The following is an 18726-nucleotide window of genomic DNA, read 5'->3' as shown; positions in this document are numbered from 1 at the left end:
AAGCCTGAGACAACAACTCTGAAGCTTTGGGGGCAGGGGACACTTGTGATCCCACCCCTCCAGAGGCCGCAGGAGCATCATAAACTACATGGAGAGGTCTTAACCAACCAACCAACCCTGAAAAGGCAACTCTAAGCCACTGTCACAGACAAGCCTGGTGGTGTGTGACCTGGGCAATGCTGGGCTGAGTGTTGTCTCAGAGTTCAGAGGTGAGCATGGCTGAGCTGCCGGATCACTGGAACTCAAAGGCACTCACAGCTCACAGGGCTGGATGGGGGGTGCTCACCAGTTCACACCCAATGGAGACAAAAACATGCAAAGTAAAAACGAAGAGTTGACTTGGTATCTGGCTGCTTCCAGAAGCAGGAAGACCTCTGAAGGTACACAGGACTCCCGTCCTCATCTGTGGGACTTGGTAGGGGGTTCACATGACCTTCCAGGCACCAAGGTTCTCAGAGGGCAAACAGTAGGCAGCAGGGCTCCTGAGGGCTGCCTCGGAGGGCTGTCTCGGCAGAAAGCCAGGCCCGTGCACTGCTGGGGATAGGGGGTGCTCTTTGGAATTCCCAAGAGGCTGTGTGGTTCTCAAAGGTACATTCCCATTTTGCTCATACGTTACACAGACCTGATGCTCATAGAGGAAGCAGGCCAGACCCTCAGTGAGGCATGCAGGCAAACCACACAAGAGTTCATCCATCTGTCCCCCATCCAGTGGTGAAGCAGCTCGGGAGAAGAGCCTTCCAGCTGCTGTTCCTGGCTTCAAAGTCAAAAGCTGAGGGATAAAGCTGGAGGAGATGGGATATGTATGTAGTAGAAAAGAAGTTTCTCTCTTAACTGCACGATCAGGAGCACTGAATCTGGGGCTCTGGGAACGTGTATTTCCTGCATGACAGGTGCTGTCACAACCAACATGAAGGCCGTATTAGTCTACCCAATGAGGTGATGCTGGGGACCTGGGAATGCTCAGGATGGCTTCCAGGGGACCCAGCCTGAGCCCCCTGTGGCTCTGACAGCTGCTGCTGTCTGTAGCAGACACTTCCCTGAGTGCTGCGAGTTTAGTGAACCTGAGCTCACAAACTTTGAAGTCACTGGAAAGCAGCATGGGGTTATGGGGCTGTTTTTGCATGTTCGGTGTGAGTGGGACAGAGTCCCAAGCTTCTGGGTCTGTGGTGACAGCAGGCTGTGTGGAAACCAGCTCGGCTAAGGCTGGTGAGGCTCTGGTGGAGGCCCCAGGTGTCGAGAGCTGGTAGTCCCATGGTTCTCTCTCCTCAGCAGGTCCAGCATCGGCCTGTGTCCTTGGCTGTACACGCTCTGACTAGCCTTTCCAGGGGCCTCTGGGGTTTAGGCAAGGTTGGGGGCATTCCTGGCTACATTCATGGGTCTGTGCTGGTTACTGGTTTACCTTTTATGATGAAAAGGTCCTCTTCCTGTGCCCAGCCTGGGAACTGGGAGGATCACATTCTCCTTAGGAAACCATGCTGACAAGTAGAGCAGAGCCTCAAGACTCACACCCTGCAGAGCTGTCTGACAGATAAGAGCCCAGCCCCACAGCAGCTGACTCTAGCCTGGCAGGATCCAGGCTCTAGGCTGCCCCGGTGCATTCCACCTGTTCTTCCGAGACTGAGGCCCAAGCAGCTCCCTGGAGTCCAAGGGTTTCCATCTCAGGCAGCAAACTCAGATAGCAGCATGTGGGTTCCCTACCCCTCAGTCCTCAGACTCCAGAGGAGGTGGCCTGGGAGATTCTAGGAGGATCCTGGGCATGCCAGGGCCTGTCCTGCAAGTTTCTGTTGACCTCCAGAACTTCCCTAGTCCCTGAACACCTTTTTCGTTTTCTTTTTTTGCCAGTCCTGGAACTTGAACTCAGGGCCTAAGCTCTGTCTCTGACAAGGCCTCATGTACACCTGGCTTGGGCTAACAACCCAGCATCCCAAGTGTTTGCTCAGAGGTGAGGCAGGAGAGGCCTTTCCGATCTCACGCAGCCTGGTGCTGTGTCTGGCCTCAAGACTCAGTGGTCTCAGTCTAGTGAAGGCCACCAGATCTCAGAGATACCACTTCCACTCCCAGGAGGATGAAAATATCTGCTTGGGTCTAATAGTCCCTGCTTCCTGCCTGGGCACTTCAGTTTCCTCTTCTGTGAAGTAGGGAGCCCGACTGACACCTCAAACTTTGCTAGAACCAAACAGTTTGGCTGAACCTAGGGGTTCACTGTAGGTCAGCCTCCCACCCCCTGCACATGACTGCTCACCCCACCAAGCACCACATTCCAGGTCCTTTTATCAGAACTCCATGTAGCTGTGATATTCACTGAATCCCAAAAATGGGTCCCAAAGCTTGCACAGCAGACAGACCCTGAGATGCCCCTGCAGGTCATCTTGGGATCATCTCTTCCTGTTGTCCTCCCCAGTTAAGGCCAAGGTCTTTCCCTATACAGGCCTTGGTCCCATTCTGTCATCCCACAAGAGCCATAGACTGTCCTTGTGCCCAACATGCCTCCTAACAACCATGTACATCTCAAGGCCTTCAGCCCCAGGGCTGTCTTTGGCTCTGGGCCCTCTACACCCACACCCACCCTGGAACCTCAGGTATCCACATGTAAAGTTTTTTTTTGTATTTTTTTTTTTGCTTTTTGTTCTGTGGGGTTCATGCGGGAAAGTGCTTTGGGGGCCCCTTACCACCAAGCACCGTCTGAGGAAAGGAGTGCCCAGATGAGAGTCTGCATCCCTCAGGGCTCGGAGGGATGCACAGTGGAGTCGTTGGCTGCCCTGAGCCCCAGCTGCAGCCCAGCGCATGGTCATTGATGGCTCAGCAAACACGTGTCACATTCTAGCTTGTCCTCTAGTGAATAATTCGCTGAAGAGTTGAAGTTCTGTGATTGTGACCACGAAGCTCCAGCCACCGACGTCCTGGATGGTCTATTCCTAGGACTGAAGAGAGGTTTGGGTAATCCTGACCACCAGGTGGCATTGTCGGACCAGCTGGGACCGGCTGGGAGTGTGCACTGAATGTGCAGAAGTGCTCCCTCCCAGAACTGCAGGAAAGACTAACTCAGAGCACGTGTCCTCACTCCATGAGCACCCAGGGGAACAGCTGACATGCAGACATGCAAGGCCTCTGTGGCTTCTAAGTCCCGAGGGTCTCATCACCTACATGCATGTGTGTATGGACTGTATAATTGTGGTAATGCATGAGAGCTGTGTATTTGAACCTGTCACTATGCACATGCCAACATGTACATGTTCACACATGCACACACATATTGCTGTACTCATGTGTCCACACATAATTGTGGACATACATGAGATCATGTATGCATACCCGTAAGTACAGATGTGTGGGTTCTATGTGAGTTGTGTGGCTGTGTGGCTGTGTGGCTGTGTGGCTGTGTGGCTGTGTGTGTGTGTGTGTGTGTGTGTGTGTGTGTGTGTGTGTGTGTGTGTCACACCACCGTCTGCCCTGTTCCCTCTTCCTCTGGGCCTTTTCCATGGGACATGGGAACCTGGGATCCCAGGCAGAGGGCTTTTAGGAAAGAACAGGGCCTGGCCAACCCTGTGCCCTGCCCCTATGCCCCACCCCTGCCCTCTCTGACCCCATCCCTGTGCCCTGCCCCTGTATCCCGCCCCTGTCCTCCACCCCTGTGCTCCACCCCAGTCCAGCCCTGTGCCCCGCCCCTGTGCTCCACCCCTGGCCCTCCCCCGCCCCCCCTCTAGATGCTGAGTACCTTCTCCGGGGCTGCTGTGCTGTCTCGCGCCCTCCTCCTCATGGGGTATGGGATGCAGCACACCCAGCTGGTCCTTGTCCTGGAGGCCGAGAGTGCAGGGGTGAGTAAGGCTGCCTGGGCGTCATTCCAGGGATCTCACCAGCACCCCAGGGCACCCTCCACCAGGGCTTCTCCTACTTCTGCCAAACCTACTCCAGCCCCAGAGCGTGAGGCTTGCCCACAGAGAGCCTAGGCGTTGTAGATTTCTCCAGAGTCAGCCAGACTTCTCTTGTCCTTTGTCCTTGTTCTCTGGCCAGAAGAAACCCTGGAAACACTAGCAACCAATGGAGCAAGCCCATTCCTGAAGCCCCAGAGCCTCAAGTGCAGGTGGTGAAGCACTGGAAACATGGTAGGCCATGCTAGACCACTCTGAGTGGTGGCTCCTGGTTGTCTTCACAGTGCTCACCCTAGCTCGGGCAGAACCCGCCTGAGCGGGCACATAGCTGCAGCGCCTACCATCTGAACAGGCCTAGCTGGTAAAGTTGAAGACAAGAGAGCACATGGTGGTCAGGGTAGAGCAGATGAACCAGTCCCGTCTGTCCAGGCACAGACCATCCAGGTGCCTTCAGGGGACAAGGACATCTCCTGCCCCACCACACCGGACAGCTCTTTGCAGGAGCAAGCCCTGAGCAAACTCCAGGCCAATACTGAATATCGGCTTGTCTAGCCTCTGCAGTAGAAGGCAAGCTGCCCAAGCTGTACGCCCTGTGGCCAAATACAGCCAAGAAACAATGTGAAACATGCTTATTTGGAAGAGGCCTGCCAATCAGGTCTTGATCTGGAGACAGTCTTGATATCCGGTAAAAGCTAATGTGACCTGGTCAAATGCAGGAGGCCACAGAGACAGAGGCCTTCTGAGTGAAGATGGAACTGGGTTTCCCCACTGACTTGCTCAATGATCATACAAAAGTCTGAAGCAAGGTAATAAAAACAGTAATAATGTCTCAATAGTGAGCAGAATGCCAACCCTCCCGAGGCACCAGCACCATGGGCATCCCAACATCTAGAAGGCATTTCAGACATGGAGGAGAATGCACCCCATTTGTTTCTAATAAGTGGATTTGGGGGTGATTCCCAAACATTCCCTTTGTTGTGGTACTTCCTACAGCTTGAGTTCCCTCAAGATTATGTATCAGTTTTGCAAACCCAATAGAGCAAGTTTTCTTCTGCAAAAATGTATAAGACAAACTACTAATATAGCTATTAGCTCTCAGCTACTCATTTGGATAATCGCAATTTGCTCCTTTGTATGTATATTGTTGGAAATGAAACAAAACCTATCCATGGGCCTTTCTTTGTGGCCAAGGCCCTTGTCCTCAGGAAGTCTTGGGGTATTGCTAGTACATCAGGGTCTGCTTCAAAGGGGTGTGGGTGTTCAGCACCAACATATTCTCCTACCTTCAAATCTGAGGCCTCTTCCAGAGGGCCTGGGCACCAGGCCTGCCTTCCACAGCCTCTGGGCTGCAGCTAAAATCCCAAACTAAAGATGCAAGTACCACACACACAGTCCCCTTGGCTCATTCTCTGTCTCCTTCCCCGTCTGGTCATTTGCTGGCTGAGGATGTGGGGAGATGGAATGGTATGGGGCCCCTGGAGAATGTCCCTGGAACCCACAGAAGCTCTGCTTCCCCTCTGCCCCCAGCCCTTCAGCCCCCATCCAAGCTTGGTCTCTGCCCACACCCAGGGACCAGTGGAAGCTCAGCATCACTTACTCATCCTCCGACAAGTCCCCCGTGTCCACTTCAGGCCGCTTCTCTTCTGCTACGTCACAGACGAGCTCCTGTTGGGAGGGGGCAGGAGAGGTTCAGGGGGATGAAGGTGCCAATCTGTGCGATCTGCCCAGGTAACAGGTGGAGACACAGATGAGGTATGGACTTTATTTGGTCCCAGGCATCCCCCCACCACATAGGCTCTGCTGAGCATGAGGGTACCCTCACTGGGCACTCTGAGAGGAACTAACATTTGTGTAGGCCTCCAACTCTGCCACTGGCTGATGTCCTGGGGTCCTAAGAACTCAGAGCCATCCTGAGTAAGGCCTAGGGAAACTTAGTACGTCTTCTCAAGGGTCTGGTCTGAGGGCAAACTTGGATAAAAGGTATAATCTGAAAAATAACCAGCCCTTGGGTGAGAGCTTAAAATCACCCATAGATCAGGTCAAGAGGTTTGCAGGGCTGTGGTTGTTCACTACAGTGTGGATTAGAGGAAGCTCACAGCTAACTATGCTGGACGGGTCCAGACAGATGTGCAGTCAGCCTTATTTTTAGATAGTCATGATGGTAGTGATGGTGGTAGTGGTGTGATGATAGCCATTGTGATGGGGATGGTTGTGGTACTGTGCTTGTGCTGCTGCTGCTAGAAGTAGCAATGAGGGCAGCGAGGATGGTGATATCAATGGCGTGGTGATGATGTGATGTGATGGCAGTTCTGGTCATGGTGGAGATTATGGTAATGGTGATGCTGATGTAGTGATGATAGTGATGATGGTGATACGTAACACTAAGGCTTTCTGGGCAGAGCAGTGTTCTGAGAAGTCTATGCAATAACCCTGGGCTATGGGTACTGTGAGCTCCATTCTGCAGGGAAACAGCCAGGCAGGGGCAGTACACAAGTTTGTAAGCAGTTACTGACGGCGCTGACAGCTCCACCTCTGTCAAAGCCTGCTCTCCAGTAACCCAGTATACTTTGTCCTCCATCCCAGCACGATCCCACAGAGACCCAGGCTGGCCCGACATCTCTGCCAGGATGCACCTGCCTGTGTGGGGGCCTCTGGCCCAGCCCAGACAGTGCGGTGATCTGACTTTTTTCTCTGGGGTTTTGTCCGTACCTCCTCGACATGGTCTTCCAGGTCAATCTCCACAAACACTGATGGTTTCTGTGGGTGGAAACAAAACATGTGAATGAGAAGGAGGAAAAGACGTCTCGGGAGGGCCTGTCGACCCATGGCCTGTGGAAAGCCAGGTTCTAGCAGCTACCAAGGGGCCCACCAGGTGCTAGTGCTAGCAGGGGGGCGGGAAGGAGGAGGGGGAACAGGAAGACTGGTGAAAAGTCCATGGCAGCATGCAGGAGGTATCCATGGGGTCTGCTCTGGAGAAGAGCAAGAGAAAAACACAGCCTTCCCATTCCTCCCTATTCCTATTCACTGGAAGCAGTGTATCCCTGAGACCAGTCTCCATCATCAACTTCTGAGTGCAAGGCCTCCAGGAGACAAGGCAATGCTGAGACCAGAAGGAGCCTCACCTGCTCGGGCCTGCTCCAAGGAAAGCACTTAAGATTCTGCCTCTACACACCTTCCTGAAGCCACTTGGCATCAAGGTGGTGGAGACCCATGCTGGTTTGGGACAGACCTTGGCAGGCGGGCTTCCCTGTGGTTTCCATCTGGGCATCATCACTGACCCAGAACCACAAGGGCCCCCTGTTGTAAGCACTGGTGAACAGTATGCCCAGCTGTCTCCACCCACTATACTGTCTGAGAGGAAGAGTCAGAGCCACATTCCCTTGTGAGATGCTGTGGGAACTCCTATCATGGTGCTGGTGTGAGGCATCTGTGGCCAGCACACAGGTGAGCTGCTCTGGGGTATCCAGCTTCATAGGATGGTGCCTGCTCAGATGACACCCTGACTGCCTGAGAGAGGCCTGCTTAGCAGTCCTATGCATCTTCCTCCTGATACTAAAGAAAGCAGCTCTTGCTTCCTTTTCCAGAAGGCTGCTCTGCCTCCCAGACTCTGAATCTTGCTCCTCTAAGTCAAAGAAGATACCCACAGGTGAGCAGAGGGGACCCGTGCAGGAAGACAGAATTCAGAGCTGAGGGTGGGCCTGACCTCAGCCTCTGGGGTGCGTCTTCCCTTGAACTCTCCATCCTGCTCCTCCTTGGCGCTGGCTTCAGAATCACTCTTCTCACTCTCTGGCTCTGTTTTCCCACTCTTATGGTCTGGCTCCAGCTTTCCCCGTGTATCTAGACTTTTTTCTTTCTTGTCTTCCTCTAGGCTTGCCTGGCTGTGGGGGAAATATAGAAGGAGTGGTTTGGAGCAGATGGCACAGACAGAGAAAAGACTTGGAGCAGGGCTGGGAAGGTGGCTCAGTGGTAGAGTGCTTGCCTTGCGTGCTCGAGGCCCTGGGTTCGATTACTCAGCACCACATAAGCAAAAAGAAAAAAGTGGCGCTGTGGCTCAAGTGGTAGAGCGCTAGCCTTGAGCTGAAGAGCTGAGGGACAGCGCCCAGGCCCAGAGTTCAGGCCCCACGACTGGACCCCCCCCCCATTAAAAAAAAAAGACTTGGAGCAGATGACACAGACAGAGGAATGGGCTGGAGCAGATGACACAGACAGAGAAGAGACTTGGAGCAGATGACACAGACAGGGGAGTGGTTTGGAGCAGATGACACAGACAGAGGAGAGACTTGGAGCAGATGACAGACAGCTTCAGGCTAACAACTGCTCTCCGTCTCCATCTTGGGCTCCTTCCTTAGTGTTTTGGGGAGTGGATGAACCTGAGGCTGTTGTGGAGATAGAGAAGGACCCTCTGGGAATAGAATAGCCTGGTCTTCCTAGCTCCCTCTGATGACCCATCTTGGCCACAGACACCCTGAACTCCCCATTTTTGTACTGCCAACAACATAATGGTTCACTGGGGCTTATTGCTCAACTGCCTATATGGTGAGCAAAGACACGGCTGCTCACCAGCAGCTGTGTCGCTCTCCACATGGAGACCTCTGGCCCTGGAGGGGGCAGACTGGAACAGGCCTGTCTGAGTGATTATTCTCCATGCGTGCGCGTGCGCACGTGCTTCATTGGTAAGGCCAAGACCAGAGGAATGTGGGGGGTGAGAAAGGCGGGACTTCCCCACCCAGCAACAGGGGTGTGACTTCTGACTTGGTGGAGGTGGACAGATACCTCTTCCCTTGGCCAGCCAGGGAGGATGCTCACATGATGTGCGGGTACCTAGTACAGCAGCCAACAGCATCTCTGGTGGTGCTTCATGGCTCAGACACTCAAGAAGGACCACTTGTGAGGGCTGTGGCCCTGTCTTGTCTGTGGTTGGGGTGAATGGGATTCTAGTATCTGAGAAAAGCCCGTGTGTAATTCAGTGATTTCTAGCTTCTTGGTGGCAGGGTGAGTAGGTGGCTCCCATCTGGGGCTGCTCTTCCTTCTAACCTTTGTATGAGTATGGCAACTCAGCCTGGTCTAGCTGGGGATGAGGACTACACTGGACGGATGGGGTTGCCTGAGAGAGGGTGTGTCCTGAGATGCAACCAGGGGGCCTCTGTTTCTCTAACAAGTCTCCCCCAGGGTCCTCAGGCACCTTCCTCGGGGGCTCTGCTCCCTGGTCTGTGTGTGTTGAGCCACCGCTCCTGCTTACCAGATGATGTCCTCTACTCCACTTCTTGGGTCCTTCCCCAGGTCTTCAGACTCTGAGAGGCAAACACAGCTGGTCAGTCCCATCGGCACCCCAGGCCGTGCCAGTTCAGCCCCCACACTTACTCTGAGCTATACCACTCACCACCCCCTAGTGCACTGCAGGGCCCTGCAGCCACCCAGGTGGCCTACAGCAAGCCTCAAGGGAGTGGGAGCAGCACAGGGGTTTCTTCCCTCAGCCACTTGGTACCCTTAGCTCATGCACCTTTGTTTTTGCAGGTCCATCACCTTTCACACACAGGCTAGAGCCACTCAGCCAGCAGCACAGACCCACCCCTAGCTCTTCATTCTCTCTGCAGAATTCAGATGAGCTATCCACTGCATCTAATAGTGTGTCCAAGACCCCAAGGTCACAAATGCCCTCAGTCCATCACAGCTGACCCAGAAGCAGAGCAGGGTGTGGGGAAAAGGGACACGTTCCTGATCCTTCTCCATACACAGACAGAGGGGATGGCTCCCTGAGGAGCATCTCACAGTCCTCTTGTCCTAGGGGGCAGGAGGAAACCTGAACCAACTGCCCAAGGGTGAGGGCATCCTGCATGCACAGCAAGAAGCACAGGACATGAAGGTAAAGGATGCCTCCGTGGTAATCCTGGGAGACAGCAGTCTCTCTAGTCCCGTGGCTCCTCAGGGTGCTGCTTCTGCCTGCTCAGAGCACAGCAGCTGTGATTCAGCCCAACAGCTATGAAGAGACAGGTGACTCCAGGATCTGTGGGGATCCCTGGGGGTTCTCCCAGGCTGGAACTCAGAACCTCTCCTGTGCCCCTGCTGCCGCCTGGGCCAGATCTGAGTCTAGAACTGCTGGTGTCACCTGCTACCTGCAGCAGCCCTGGCATTCAAATCGAACCTGGGGGTTCCAGAGCTTTCAACGAGGCTTTCATGGTTTAAATGGAGGAGCCTGAGCAGGAAAGGAGCCTTCCTGCGAGAACTGGCCAGGCCTTCTGTCAGCCTGGGACATGGTCAGCACTCGCCTGCTCTCCAGTCTACCGCTTGTGGAGAAGCACATCTCACGCTCCACACTTCACCTGGGCTGTGCATTTGTCCCCTTTCCCATGCGACCCACTGCTGATCTATCTGCTGACTGTAGTGTTGGACTCGCTTGTGGACCCCTGGCGGGTGGTAGCTTCTAGCCCACAGAGAACACAGGAGGCCCAAGTTGTTTGCTGGGGCCGTTAGGGGACTTTCACTACTCTACAAAGTAGCTTTAGACCTTGGTAGCTCTCAAAGGAGAGCTCCAAAAAGAAAAGGCAAGTTGCAGTCCAGTCTCCGCCTCATGTAAGCCCCTTCCAAGCAACAAGAAGCAACCAGCTTGTGTGTGCACATGTGTGGATGTGTCCTAAAACTCCTGAGTGGTCCCCAGGCTGATCTTCATAAGTACATCTGGTAAGGAGTGGGGTTGTCAGGACTGCAGACAGGGCTATGGCTCAGGCACTCCTGGAATCAGCAGCTACCCACCTACTCTTTGCTGGGATGCAGTGCCCATGGGCTCTGTCCCTCCCTGGCAGGGCTGGGCCTTCTGCCTGCCCTCCTGGCTCTCCAAGTATAAGTCCCGTACCTGGCTCTCTGCGCAGCTTCCTGACGTGGCTTGGAGGGTCCCCCTTCTGGTGCAGGCCACCCATACTCCTGCTCCTGTGGAGCTCTGCCCCATCGCTGGCTGCCTTGAGATGTCCGGGGACCATTCCTGGGGGCAGGGCCCCGGGGCCAGGCCGGTGCCTCCTGTGCGTGGTGGTATCCTTCTCCATCCTGACCCCACGTGGAGGAAGGCACTGCCAGGGTACCACCTCAGACCAAGGGCATCGCGGCCAGCCTCTCCTCACCTTGTCTCTTCTAGAATGTGCTCCAGGCCTCCGTTGCCATGGCACAGCTATGACGTCACCTCAGGCTTGAGGGTCAAAGGCTGGCCGCCCCGAGGCCCCTGCAGCTCAAGGGTTGGGGTCTCTTCTACTTGGGAGTCTCTCTTTTACTTCCCCACACTTACTGGTTTTTCAACTAGACAAAGGTTCCCAGGCCAAGTCCAGGCTGGGGTTTTCCATCAGAAACAGCCTCACGACTGCGTTCCTACCCAGAAGCTCTGCACTGTACCTTCATTCTTGAAGGAATTAGTGCTAGGGATAAAACTCAGAAAAAACAAATGATGGAGGCAGCCATCAGACTCTGGACCTAATCTAGCACTGTGCAGGGACAAAACAAGCCGGGGGGGGGGGGCGGGGGGGAACGGCTCTGGAGGAAGCCTTTTGGGAAGATGTGCATTGTCCAGCCACGAGAACCAGTCCATGGAGGACCACAGCTGGCTGGTCTACACCCGGGGTGTCTCGGGGGTAGCTCCTCTCTTGGCCGCTCAGCATGTAGAGAGCATCTTCCCTATGTCCTTGCATGGTCACCCTGGCATCTGGACCTAATCTTGTGGACACTGGCCACAGGGAGTCAGGCCCCCCCTAATGATCTCGTTTGCTTCATACCACCTTAAAGCCTCTCCCTTACCCCCAGCAGTGACCTTCTGTGATGGAAGGACTACAGTGTATGATCTGGGGTACAATTTAACTCCTAACAGAATATTCCCATCTACTGCTCTGAATTCTACCTTTACCCTCTAGGGTTTTGACTGGGGAGAGAGCTAAACTGACCTAAACAGCAGGCGAAAGTTGATACAAATTTAGTTTTTCTTAGGCACAGAAGCCTCATAAGGAATGTGGCTCAAAGTGACAAAATAAATGCTTGTCTTCCAGGTGGAGGAAAGCTTTGGACGATTGCACAACAGGTGTGTGTATGGGGCTGGGGTAGTGTGTGTCCATCCTCAGTGACAAGGCCATTCTTCTCCTGAACAGGCAGGGTGGTGGTCGGTGTGTGTGTGTGTGTGTGTGTGTGTGTGTGTGTGTGTGTGTGTGTGTGTGTGTGTGTGTGTGTGTGTGTGTGTGTGTGTGTGTGTGTGTGTGTGTGTGTGTGAGTGAAATTCCTCTGCTGGAAAGGACAGGGGCAGGTGAGAACTCTCCACATGCCTGCTGGTTTTTCCAGTGCCTTTGCTAAAAAAAAGCCTTTTTGCCAAAAGAGGTTTATTTCAGAGTGTGGAGGGCTGTTCTGTCCCTTCAGGGTACCTACTGGTGTGTGTGTGTGTGTCTCATTTCCTGACAGCAGTTTGTCCTGAGTGGACTCAAGAACACTCACAGAGAGGCAGGGTGGCCCCAGACATAGCCTTCTCTCCTTTTTGGTTGTTTTCTTGGAGTGGCTCTAGCATCTAGGCAGGGGCTGGCTAAAGCACCCAGCCAGCAGTGTTGGGTGGCAACCCCAACCCACATCCAGATGTACAGAGGGTGGGAGCCCAGGACGAAAGCCAGAGGTGGTGTGTGGAGACAGCTTCCTCGGTTCAAAGAAAAACAGGCTGTGTGTAGAACAAGAGGATGCATCACTCACCACTGTGACTGCTCACTGGAGGTCTGCATTCCCTAGTATTACCCTTTTTGCCTGTGTGCCTCTTACCTCCATGGGCTGGGCTCACCAGGCTCCCAGTTCCTGGGCTCCCATGTGCCCTGCTCCCTTGTGAACTCAGTGTTAACTAGGCCTGCTAAAATGTGAGCGGAGTTAACCAGGCATGCTCCAGTGAGATTTCAGTGTAACTAGGCCCACTCCCCTGTATGCTGCAGTCTAAGTTGAGTATTAACTTGTTATGCTTCATTGTGAGCTAGGTATTAAATTGGCATGCTGCAATGTATCCTGGTGAACTTACCCTCTGTGGTGTGATCTCAATACTGTCTGTGCATGCTTCAGTGTGACTTGAGTGTTAACTAGGCCTGGGACAGTGAGTCGAACGTTAAGTAGGCCTGCTCCCCCTCTGCTCAGTGCCAACTTCTTTTGCTCCAATGAATCCTCTGGCCCTGGGGCTGCCAGAGCTTTCATGGCTGCTTGGGTCTAAGTGCCTTGAGTGGCTCAGGACAGGTATCCGTGGGCAGAGCAGCCATCTGCTACTCACCTCTTCATTTGAACCACAGACCAGGAGGTGGGTATAACCTTCCCTGCCCTGCTCCCTGCCCTTCTGTGATGGAGGCTGGTGAGGGGCCCACTCCATTCATCTTACCTGGTACAGCTTGTGTGCCTGAGACTTTTCCTTGGTATGATTCTAGAAATGCTTACTTTGGTGTTAAAATCAAACCCCAGGCTTTCCTCCTATTGAGGCTAGTAGCTCTAGATGGAATTAAAAAAGAAAAAAAAGTGTAAACCAAATGGAAGACACTATGAAAAACACTAAAGAAACGTCAGAGTGACATCACCTACATCAGAGAGATGCTGTCACCAGAGATGATGTCACCTGTAAGAGGTCATTAGTTATCAAAATACAGCCACCCATATTCCTACGTGTGCCCTCCTGTACAAGGACACCCCCAGCCCCTCCTGTGTAATTCCAAACACACCCCTCTAGAAAACAATCCAGCCATCACAAAGAATAAAACATCTGTTTTAATTGGCCAGTAAAATACATCGCAAATCATTAGTATTTTATAAACAGAGACATTAAGTTACAAATCCATGTTAAAAATTGCAGCTCAGTGCAGCAAATAGCTGTGTATCCAAAAGTGTGTTTTTCGCACTTCCACTTCCGCAGTGATGACAAGTACTGTTACTATATGCCATCTCCAGACTACAAGTCTGGACTGTAGTCCAAATAGGAGCAGAGACACGGGTACCAGGACCAGTGGAGTGTCTTCCGAGTGCCTTCAGGCTCTGCCCCGCGGGGAGACCATGTAGGATGAGGTTCCAGAAGCAGTGTGTGACTCAGCTGAAGTGGTCTGCTTGCCCCTTTTAGGACCCTCCTCCCCCCAATAAAAAGTGACCCAGCCGTCGCCCTGACCGGCCTCCTGGGGCTGAGGTGTAGGTGGACACAGCCTCAAACCCAGGTCCCTCCTTCTGAGGACTGCAGTCAGTCTGCTGGTGAGACACACCATTCCCTTTGTATTTGTTCTCTGCAGCATCTCCTTTCATGAGTACATTAAAGAGCTAGTTAAAAACGGTCCTTTAAAAACATTACAAAAAACAGCCTGAAAAATGAACATTTCTAGTTAAAAAGTCCTCCCCAAATTTCCATCCTAGTAGCTTAACATCTAGATTCTAGTTTTAAAGACACCGTGTGCTCCAGCTGGGGGGTTAATGGTCACCTAGAGATAACTAGACCTGCTCCCCCAGCTAGGGACTCTGCAGAAAGGGCTTCATTTCCCTGAAGACCAAATTTGAACTTCTCTGCCATTCTGTGTATCCATGCCATAAAACTGACCCTTCAGCCAAGAACAAAACCAACACAAGCCGAATGGAGAGGCTACCTGCTCAGGGCAGCAGAGACAGCAGGCTTGAAAAATACTGCTCTTGAGGTTCCAAATACAGTGAAACAGGGTGAGGGACAGAAGGCCACATAGGTACAGGCCAGGCCAAAGGGCAACAGCAGGGAACAGAAGTGCACACACTGCAGAACGCACAGGGCTATGACTGGGCCGGCTCTGTTACCCAAGGAAGGGCAAGGCGGGGTTACTCGAAAGCCCACGCCGCCCCATCAGTCCATGGATCTCTGGATCCCCATGAAGCCAAAGTGAGTAAGAAGATAAATGACCGCATGTTCCCAAATGGCTCATATGGCCTGCCTCTGGCAGATGGGTGAAGTAAGTAAGGTGTAGGCCTCAGCAAGGGTTCTTGTGGGGGAAGGTTTCGCCCGGCTCACAGATGGCCCGCTGGGGCCTGCACAAAGGGACAAATGTGGAGCCCCTCGGTCCTCTCTTCTCTGCTCCCAGTGCCGTGGGTTTCCTGAAGCATCTGGTGGCACCAGAGACTTTAAATGGAATGGGTGGAGACCTCGGACTGTTGCCTGATGTAGTTCTGGAAGCTCTTGTCTCCAATGGGGTGCTCTCTGGAAAAGCAAGGGAGTGCAAGTGTCACGCAACACCTGAAGTGTCCACTTGTGCTTCAAAGGGCACTCTTACTTACTTGTAAGTATGTGATAAATATGGAAAACAGGTAATTTTTTACAAAAGAACTAAGCACAAAGCCTTCTATGGAAGTATCTGCTACAACTGTGATCTCTCATGCACACAATTACACATGGCATGTTGCACTATGTGTGCACATACATGCATGTAATGCACACACATATAAATGTGTATAAACTGCAACCCATGTGTTGCAGCCATGCATAGATAATGTGTGCATATATTGAAATACTTACATATGCAAATGTGTAGGCTATGTACACATGTATATGGGTTGTGCCTGTGTGTGCTACAGGGACTATATAACAATGACAGTGTGCACACTCCCAGAGGGCATGGTTCTGTCCTCCTGTGTGCTGCTGAGGCTCTGCACTGAGGGCAGCAGCTGGTGAGTCACAGCACCCAACTGCTGGTTTGGGACTATAAAGCTGACAAGTGTTTAATATCACAATGCAAGGTTTTTACAAGGAATCTAGGTTCCCCAGTTAGAGGCAGTCCAAAGGGACCTGCTGTGCTGCTGTGGTGGTCAGGAGCAGGGACAGGTGGGTCTAGGTTTTAGCGTTGTCCTGAAGCTCAGTCCTAGGAATGACCTGGTACAGTTGGGACGAAGGCCTCTCCACACCCTTCCGTGGGCAGATGTAGTGGACATGTGAGCCTTTCTCAGGCTATGCCACAGCTCTGTCATGGTGGTCCTGGGCATCTGCTAGATGGGGCCAAGGCCCCGCCACCTACTAACTTGGTACCAAGGCTGTTCTAGTTTCTTTGTAGAAATCCACCTTAATTTCCCCACATTCTTCCCCCTGTGTAGGCTGGCCTGCCCGAGGCCACAGTCTAGAGGTGGTAGTGGCTGGGAAGGCCCCACCTGGCTCGAGTCCCAATCTTTGCACACCCTGCATTTCTTTCTCATAGGACAAGTGTGCCGCCAGTCCAGGGCTGGCCTTGCTGTTGGCACCTTGGGCAGCCTGAGGAAAACAGCAAGGAGCATGTGACACCAAAGCAGACAGGGCGTGGCTCTGAGCCACCACGGATGCTGGAAGTCCAGAAACATTGGAGTGTGGAAAGGGACCACTTCCCAGGACCCTGGCTAGTGAGCCGCTTGTCCTAAAGGGGAGAGCAAGGTCTAACCTTGGCGGTCACACAGCACGATCAGGCCTCCAGCTGGGCTCCACTGGCACCCTCCTCTGCAGGACGGTGGCCACACAGGGAGGGAGGCCTGGGGGCCTGGCCCTGGGGGAATCGCCCACATCACACCCTGCTCCCACAGCCCTTGGCTTCACAGCACTCACTGGCTGCCATATCTCGTCTTCTTGAACTTATCCCTCCGGTACTGGGCATGCTCCTGTTCCAGGGTTCCCACCCCGGCAATGACCTGCTTCAGCGTCTTGTAGGTCTCCTGGGGGTCATCAATAATGAAGGTGGAGTACTCCTCCTGCTCTGGGCCATCATACACAGACTTGCTCCCACAGGCCTCTGCAGTACAAGGTAAGGGTCAGTGTGGGGAGGGGCCCAGGCTCCAGTGCCTCAGCCCTGATTTTGGTCATCTGTCCAGCTCACCCGCAGCACTCCCCACATCAGCCCTTTCCTGAAAGGGCTGCAGACAGAAACAGAAGCCACTCCATGGGCAAGTTCTGCCCAAACGGACCCTAGGAGTGCCTCAGGGAGGCGGGCAGCCAGAGCCCTGCCAACCAACCTCCTGAGGGCCTAAAGGCCCAAGCCGCAGCCCTTCCCCCAGCTACACGTCTCAAAGGTGCCTCATGCATCTGTCTAGAACCAGGAGAGAGGACTCTACACTTACATGTTAGGCTGGGCTAGCTCGAGGGCCCCAGTCCAAGTGGGAACCCAAGTGGGACAATCATCTATCCTACAAAGGGCAAATTGGCACTCTTACCCACCTACCTTTGGGTATGTTCATGGCCAGGACACACTTGCTCTGGGGACAGAAGGTCAGACAGATAACCTAGTAGTTTCACACCTATATCCTTACCCCATCCAACTCTGGAGGACATCACTGCTGGGGAAGGCTGTGCTGTGGTCTCTTGCCACTCACACAGCCCATTCAGCATGCCAGGAGCTGCCACAACCTGTCCCTCAACACCTGACCAAAGCTCCCCCCCCCACCCCTGGTCCCCAGGCATCTCAGCAGCTGCCACCTGCTCCCAAACACTGCCAGGAGCTGCTCATGGGGCCCATCATGTACCTAGGCTCCAGAACCCAGGCCTTGCAATTCTGAACATGCTGTAAATGGAACATTTCACCCCAAATCCACATACTGATTACCTCAAATCCACATACTGAAATCTTAATTCCCCAGGTATTGTAGTTAGGCGGCACACACTAATGCATTTGTCCATATGCACACGCAGACACAACACACTCACCATCACATGTTCACATGCATTCTCACAATGTAGACACACAGTGACATGATACACATGTGCACCTGTTTATACTTAACCATGGACATACATGAACATATGTGCCCACATAATGCTCATGTGTCCATCCCTGTGCATACTCACATTTGCCTACATGCTCACATATACTCACAGAACACACTCACACATGCCCACTCACACGGGTGTATATATATACACATGCATATGTATACATGTATGTATATGTATACATATACATACATATATACATATATGCATGTATATATACATATATGACATACATTCATAAAAGTGCCCCATGCACCCATGTGCCTCCTATACATGTACACAAATTTCCACACTTATACTCACACAATGACCACTCACATAATTCATGTTCAACACATGCCTACAACCACACAAGTGTCCACACATACTCATGTCCATGCGTATACATACATACACTCACACATGCACCATACAAAGCATGCTCAATGACATATACATATACATATATATTTACACACCTGCTCACTCATATCTACTCCAACAAAATGCACATTCATGAACAACAGAACATTATGAATCATGTGCACATCCACACATACATACCCCAGGCATGTGCTTAAACATATATATATATACCTGCAAACATGCACATGAAATACACACATGTCCACCTTACTCATTTGTGTACCCCTCCCACATACACACATCCACAAGATGCCCACATACATGTATATACATGTGTGGACATCCCCCACGCATAGCCATACCCACACATATCTACACATACATGTACACTCACACATCTCTCTATGAAACAAGAAAATCCTGTCTGTAGTATAAAAAGTTATTAAGAGTCTTTGAAAGAATTTGGCAGCTCAGAGAATGAAAGTTACATTTCACCTAAAACATCAATATAATAACATGTTGTCAAACTGCTTTTCTCCCAGTTGATGGCCTGTGTGAAACTTCCCTTCAGTGGTATACCAGACTCCTGCAGGGGCTACAGGGCCCCAAAGCTCTGGGCAGTATCTTTACTATTCTACGTCCCAGGACCTTTTCAGAAGCCATGGCTGCAGCTCCCAGGTGCAGGGTCTGGGCTGCACTCACCCTGCATCTTCTCCAGCTTGCTCATGTACAGGTTGAAGAGGGAATAGATACGTTCTGTCTCTCGGTCCCCGTCAATGTCCAGCTGGATGTTTGCAGGGAGGCCACTGT

The 18726-nt window shown here is 52.5% G+C and overlaps 2 protein-coding genes across 4 annotated transcripts in view; both read right to left on the bottom strand.

Moving 5' to 3' along the window:
• Nucleotides 1–2602: 2602 nt before the first annotated feature.
• On the bottom strand, nucleotides 2603–10982 carry LOC138817856 (uncharacterized protein C13orf46-like). Of its 2 annotated transcripts, none has more exons than XM_070008612.1 (7): nucleotides 10720–10982; nucleotides 9109–9160; nucleotides 7573–7747; nucleotides 6507–6626; nucleotides 5467–5534; nucleotides 3716–3794; nucleotides 2603–2921 (listed from the first exon to the last, which is right to left on the bottom strand). In XM_070008612.1, exons 1-7 carry the CDS (start codon nucleotides 10904–10906, stop codon nucleotides 2916–2918), a joined length of 687 nt encoding a protein of 228 aa, XP_069864713.1. In that variant the 5' UTR covers nucleotides 10907–10982; the 3' UTR covers nucleotides 2603–2915. The 2 variants fall into 2 exon arrangements, with proteins under 2 accessions (XP_069864713.1, XP_069864714.1); XM_070008613.1 differs by having other exon boundaries at nucleotides 6579–6626.
• A 2613-nt stretch (nucleotides 10983–13595) lies between these two features.
• The window catches only part of LOC138817559 (ras GTPase-activating protein 3), a 92770-nt gene continuing 87639 nt past the window's right edge, over nucleotides 13596–18726 (bottom strand). For both annotated transcript variants that reach the window (XM_070008020.1, XM_070008021.1), the window contains exons 22-24: nucleotides 18619–18722; nucleotides 16414–16597; nucleotides 13596–15048 (exon numbers count right to left, since the gene is read on the bottom strand). In XM_070008020.1, coding sequence (XP_069864121.1) covers nucleotides 14973–15048; nucleotides 16414–16597; nucleotides 18619–18722 — 364 coding nt within the window. In that variant the 3' untranslated portion in view covers nucleotides 13596–14972. The remainder of the gene's footprint in view (nucleotides 15049–16413; nucleotides 16598–18618; nucleotides 18723–18726) is intronic.

Source organism: Dipodomys merriami, unplaced genomic scaffold (assembly GCF_024711535.1).
Source record: "Dipodomys merriami isolate MVZ:Mamm:240054 unplaced genomic scaffold, mDipMer1.0.p SCAF_70, whole genome shotgun sequence".
NCBI lineage: Eukaryota > Metazoa > Chordata > Mammalia > Rodentia > Heteromyidae > Dipodomys > Dipodomys merriami.
The sequence above is the reverse complement of the archived record's forward strand: the minus strand, read 5'-3'. Positions and strand labels throughout refer to the sequence as shown.

Bases quoted from the DNA above. Each gene is read 5' to 3' on its own strand.
- LOC138817856 (XM_070008612.1), bottom strand. From the start codon at position 10,906: ATGGAGAAGGATACCACCACGCACAGGAGGCACCGGCCTGGCCCCGGG. The intron at 9,161-10,719 runs GTACGGGACTTA...TTTGCCTCTCAG, and splicing joins GAAGCTGCGCAGAGAGCCAG to AGTCTGAAGACCTGGGGAAG. The intron at 5,535-6,506 runs GCAGGTGCATCC...CCCTCCCAACAG, and splicing joins GGCCAGAGGCCCCCACACAG to GAGCTCGTCTGTGACGTAGC.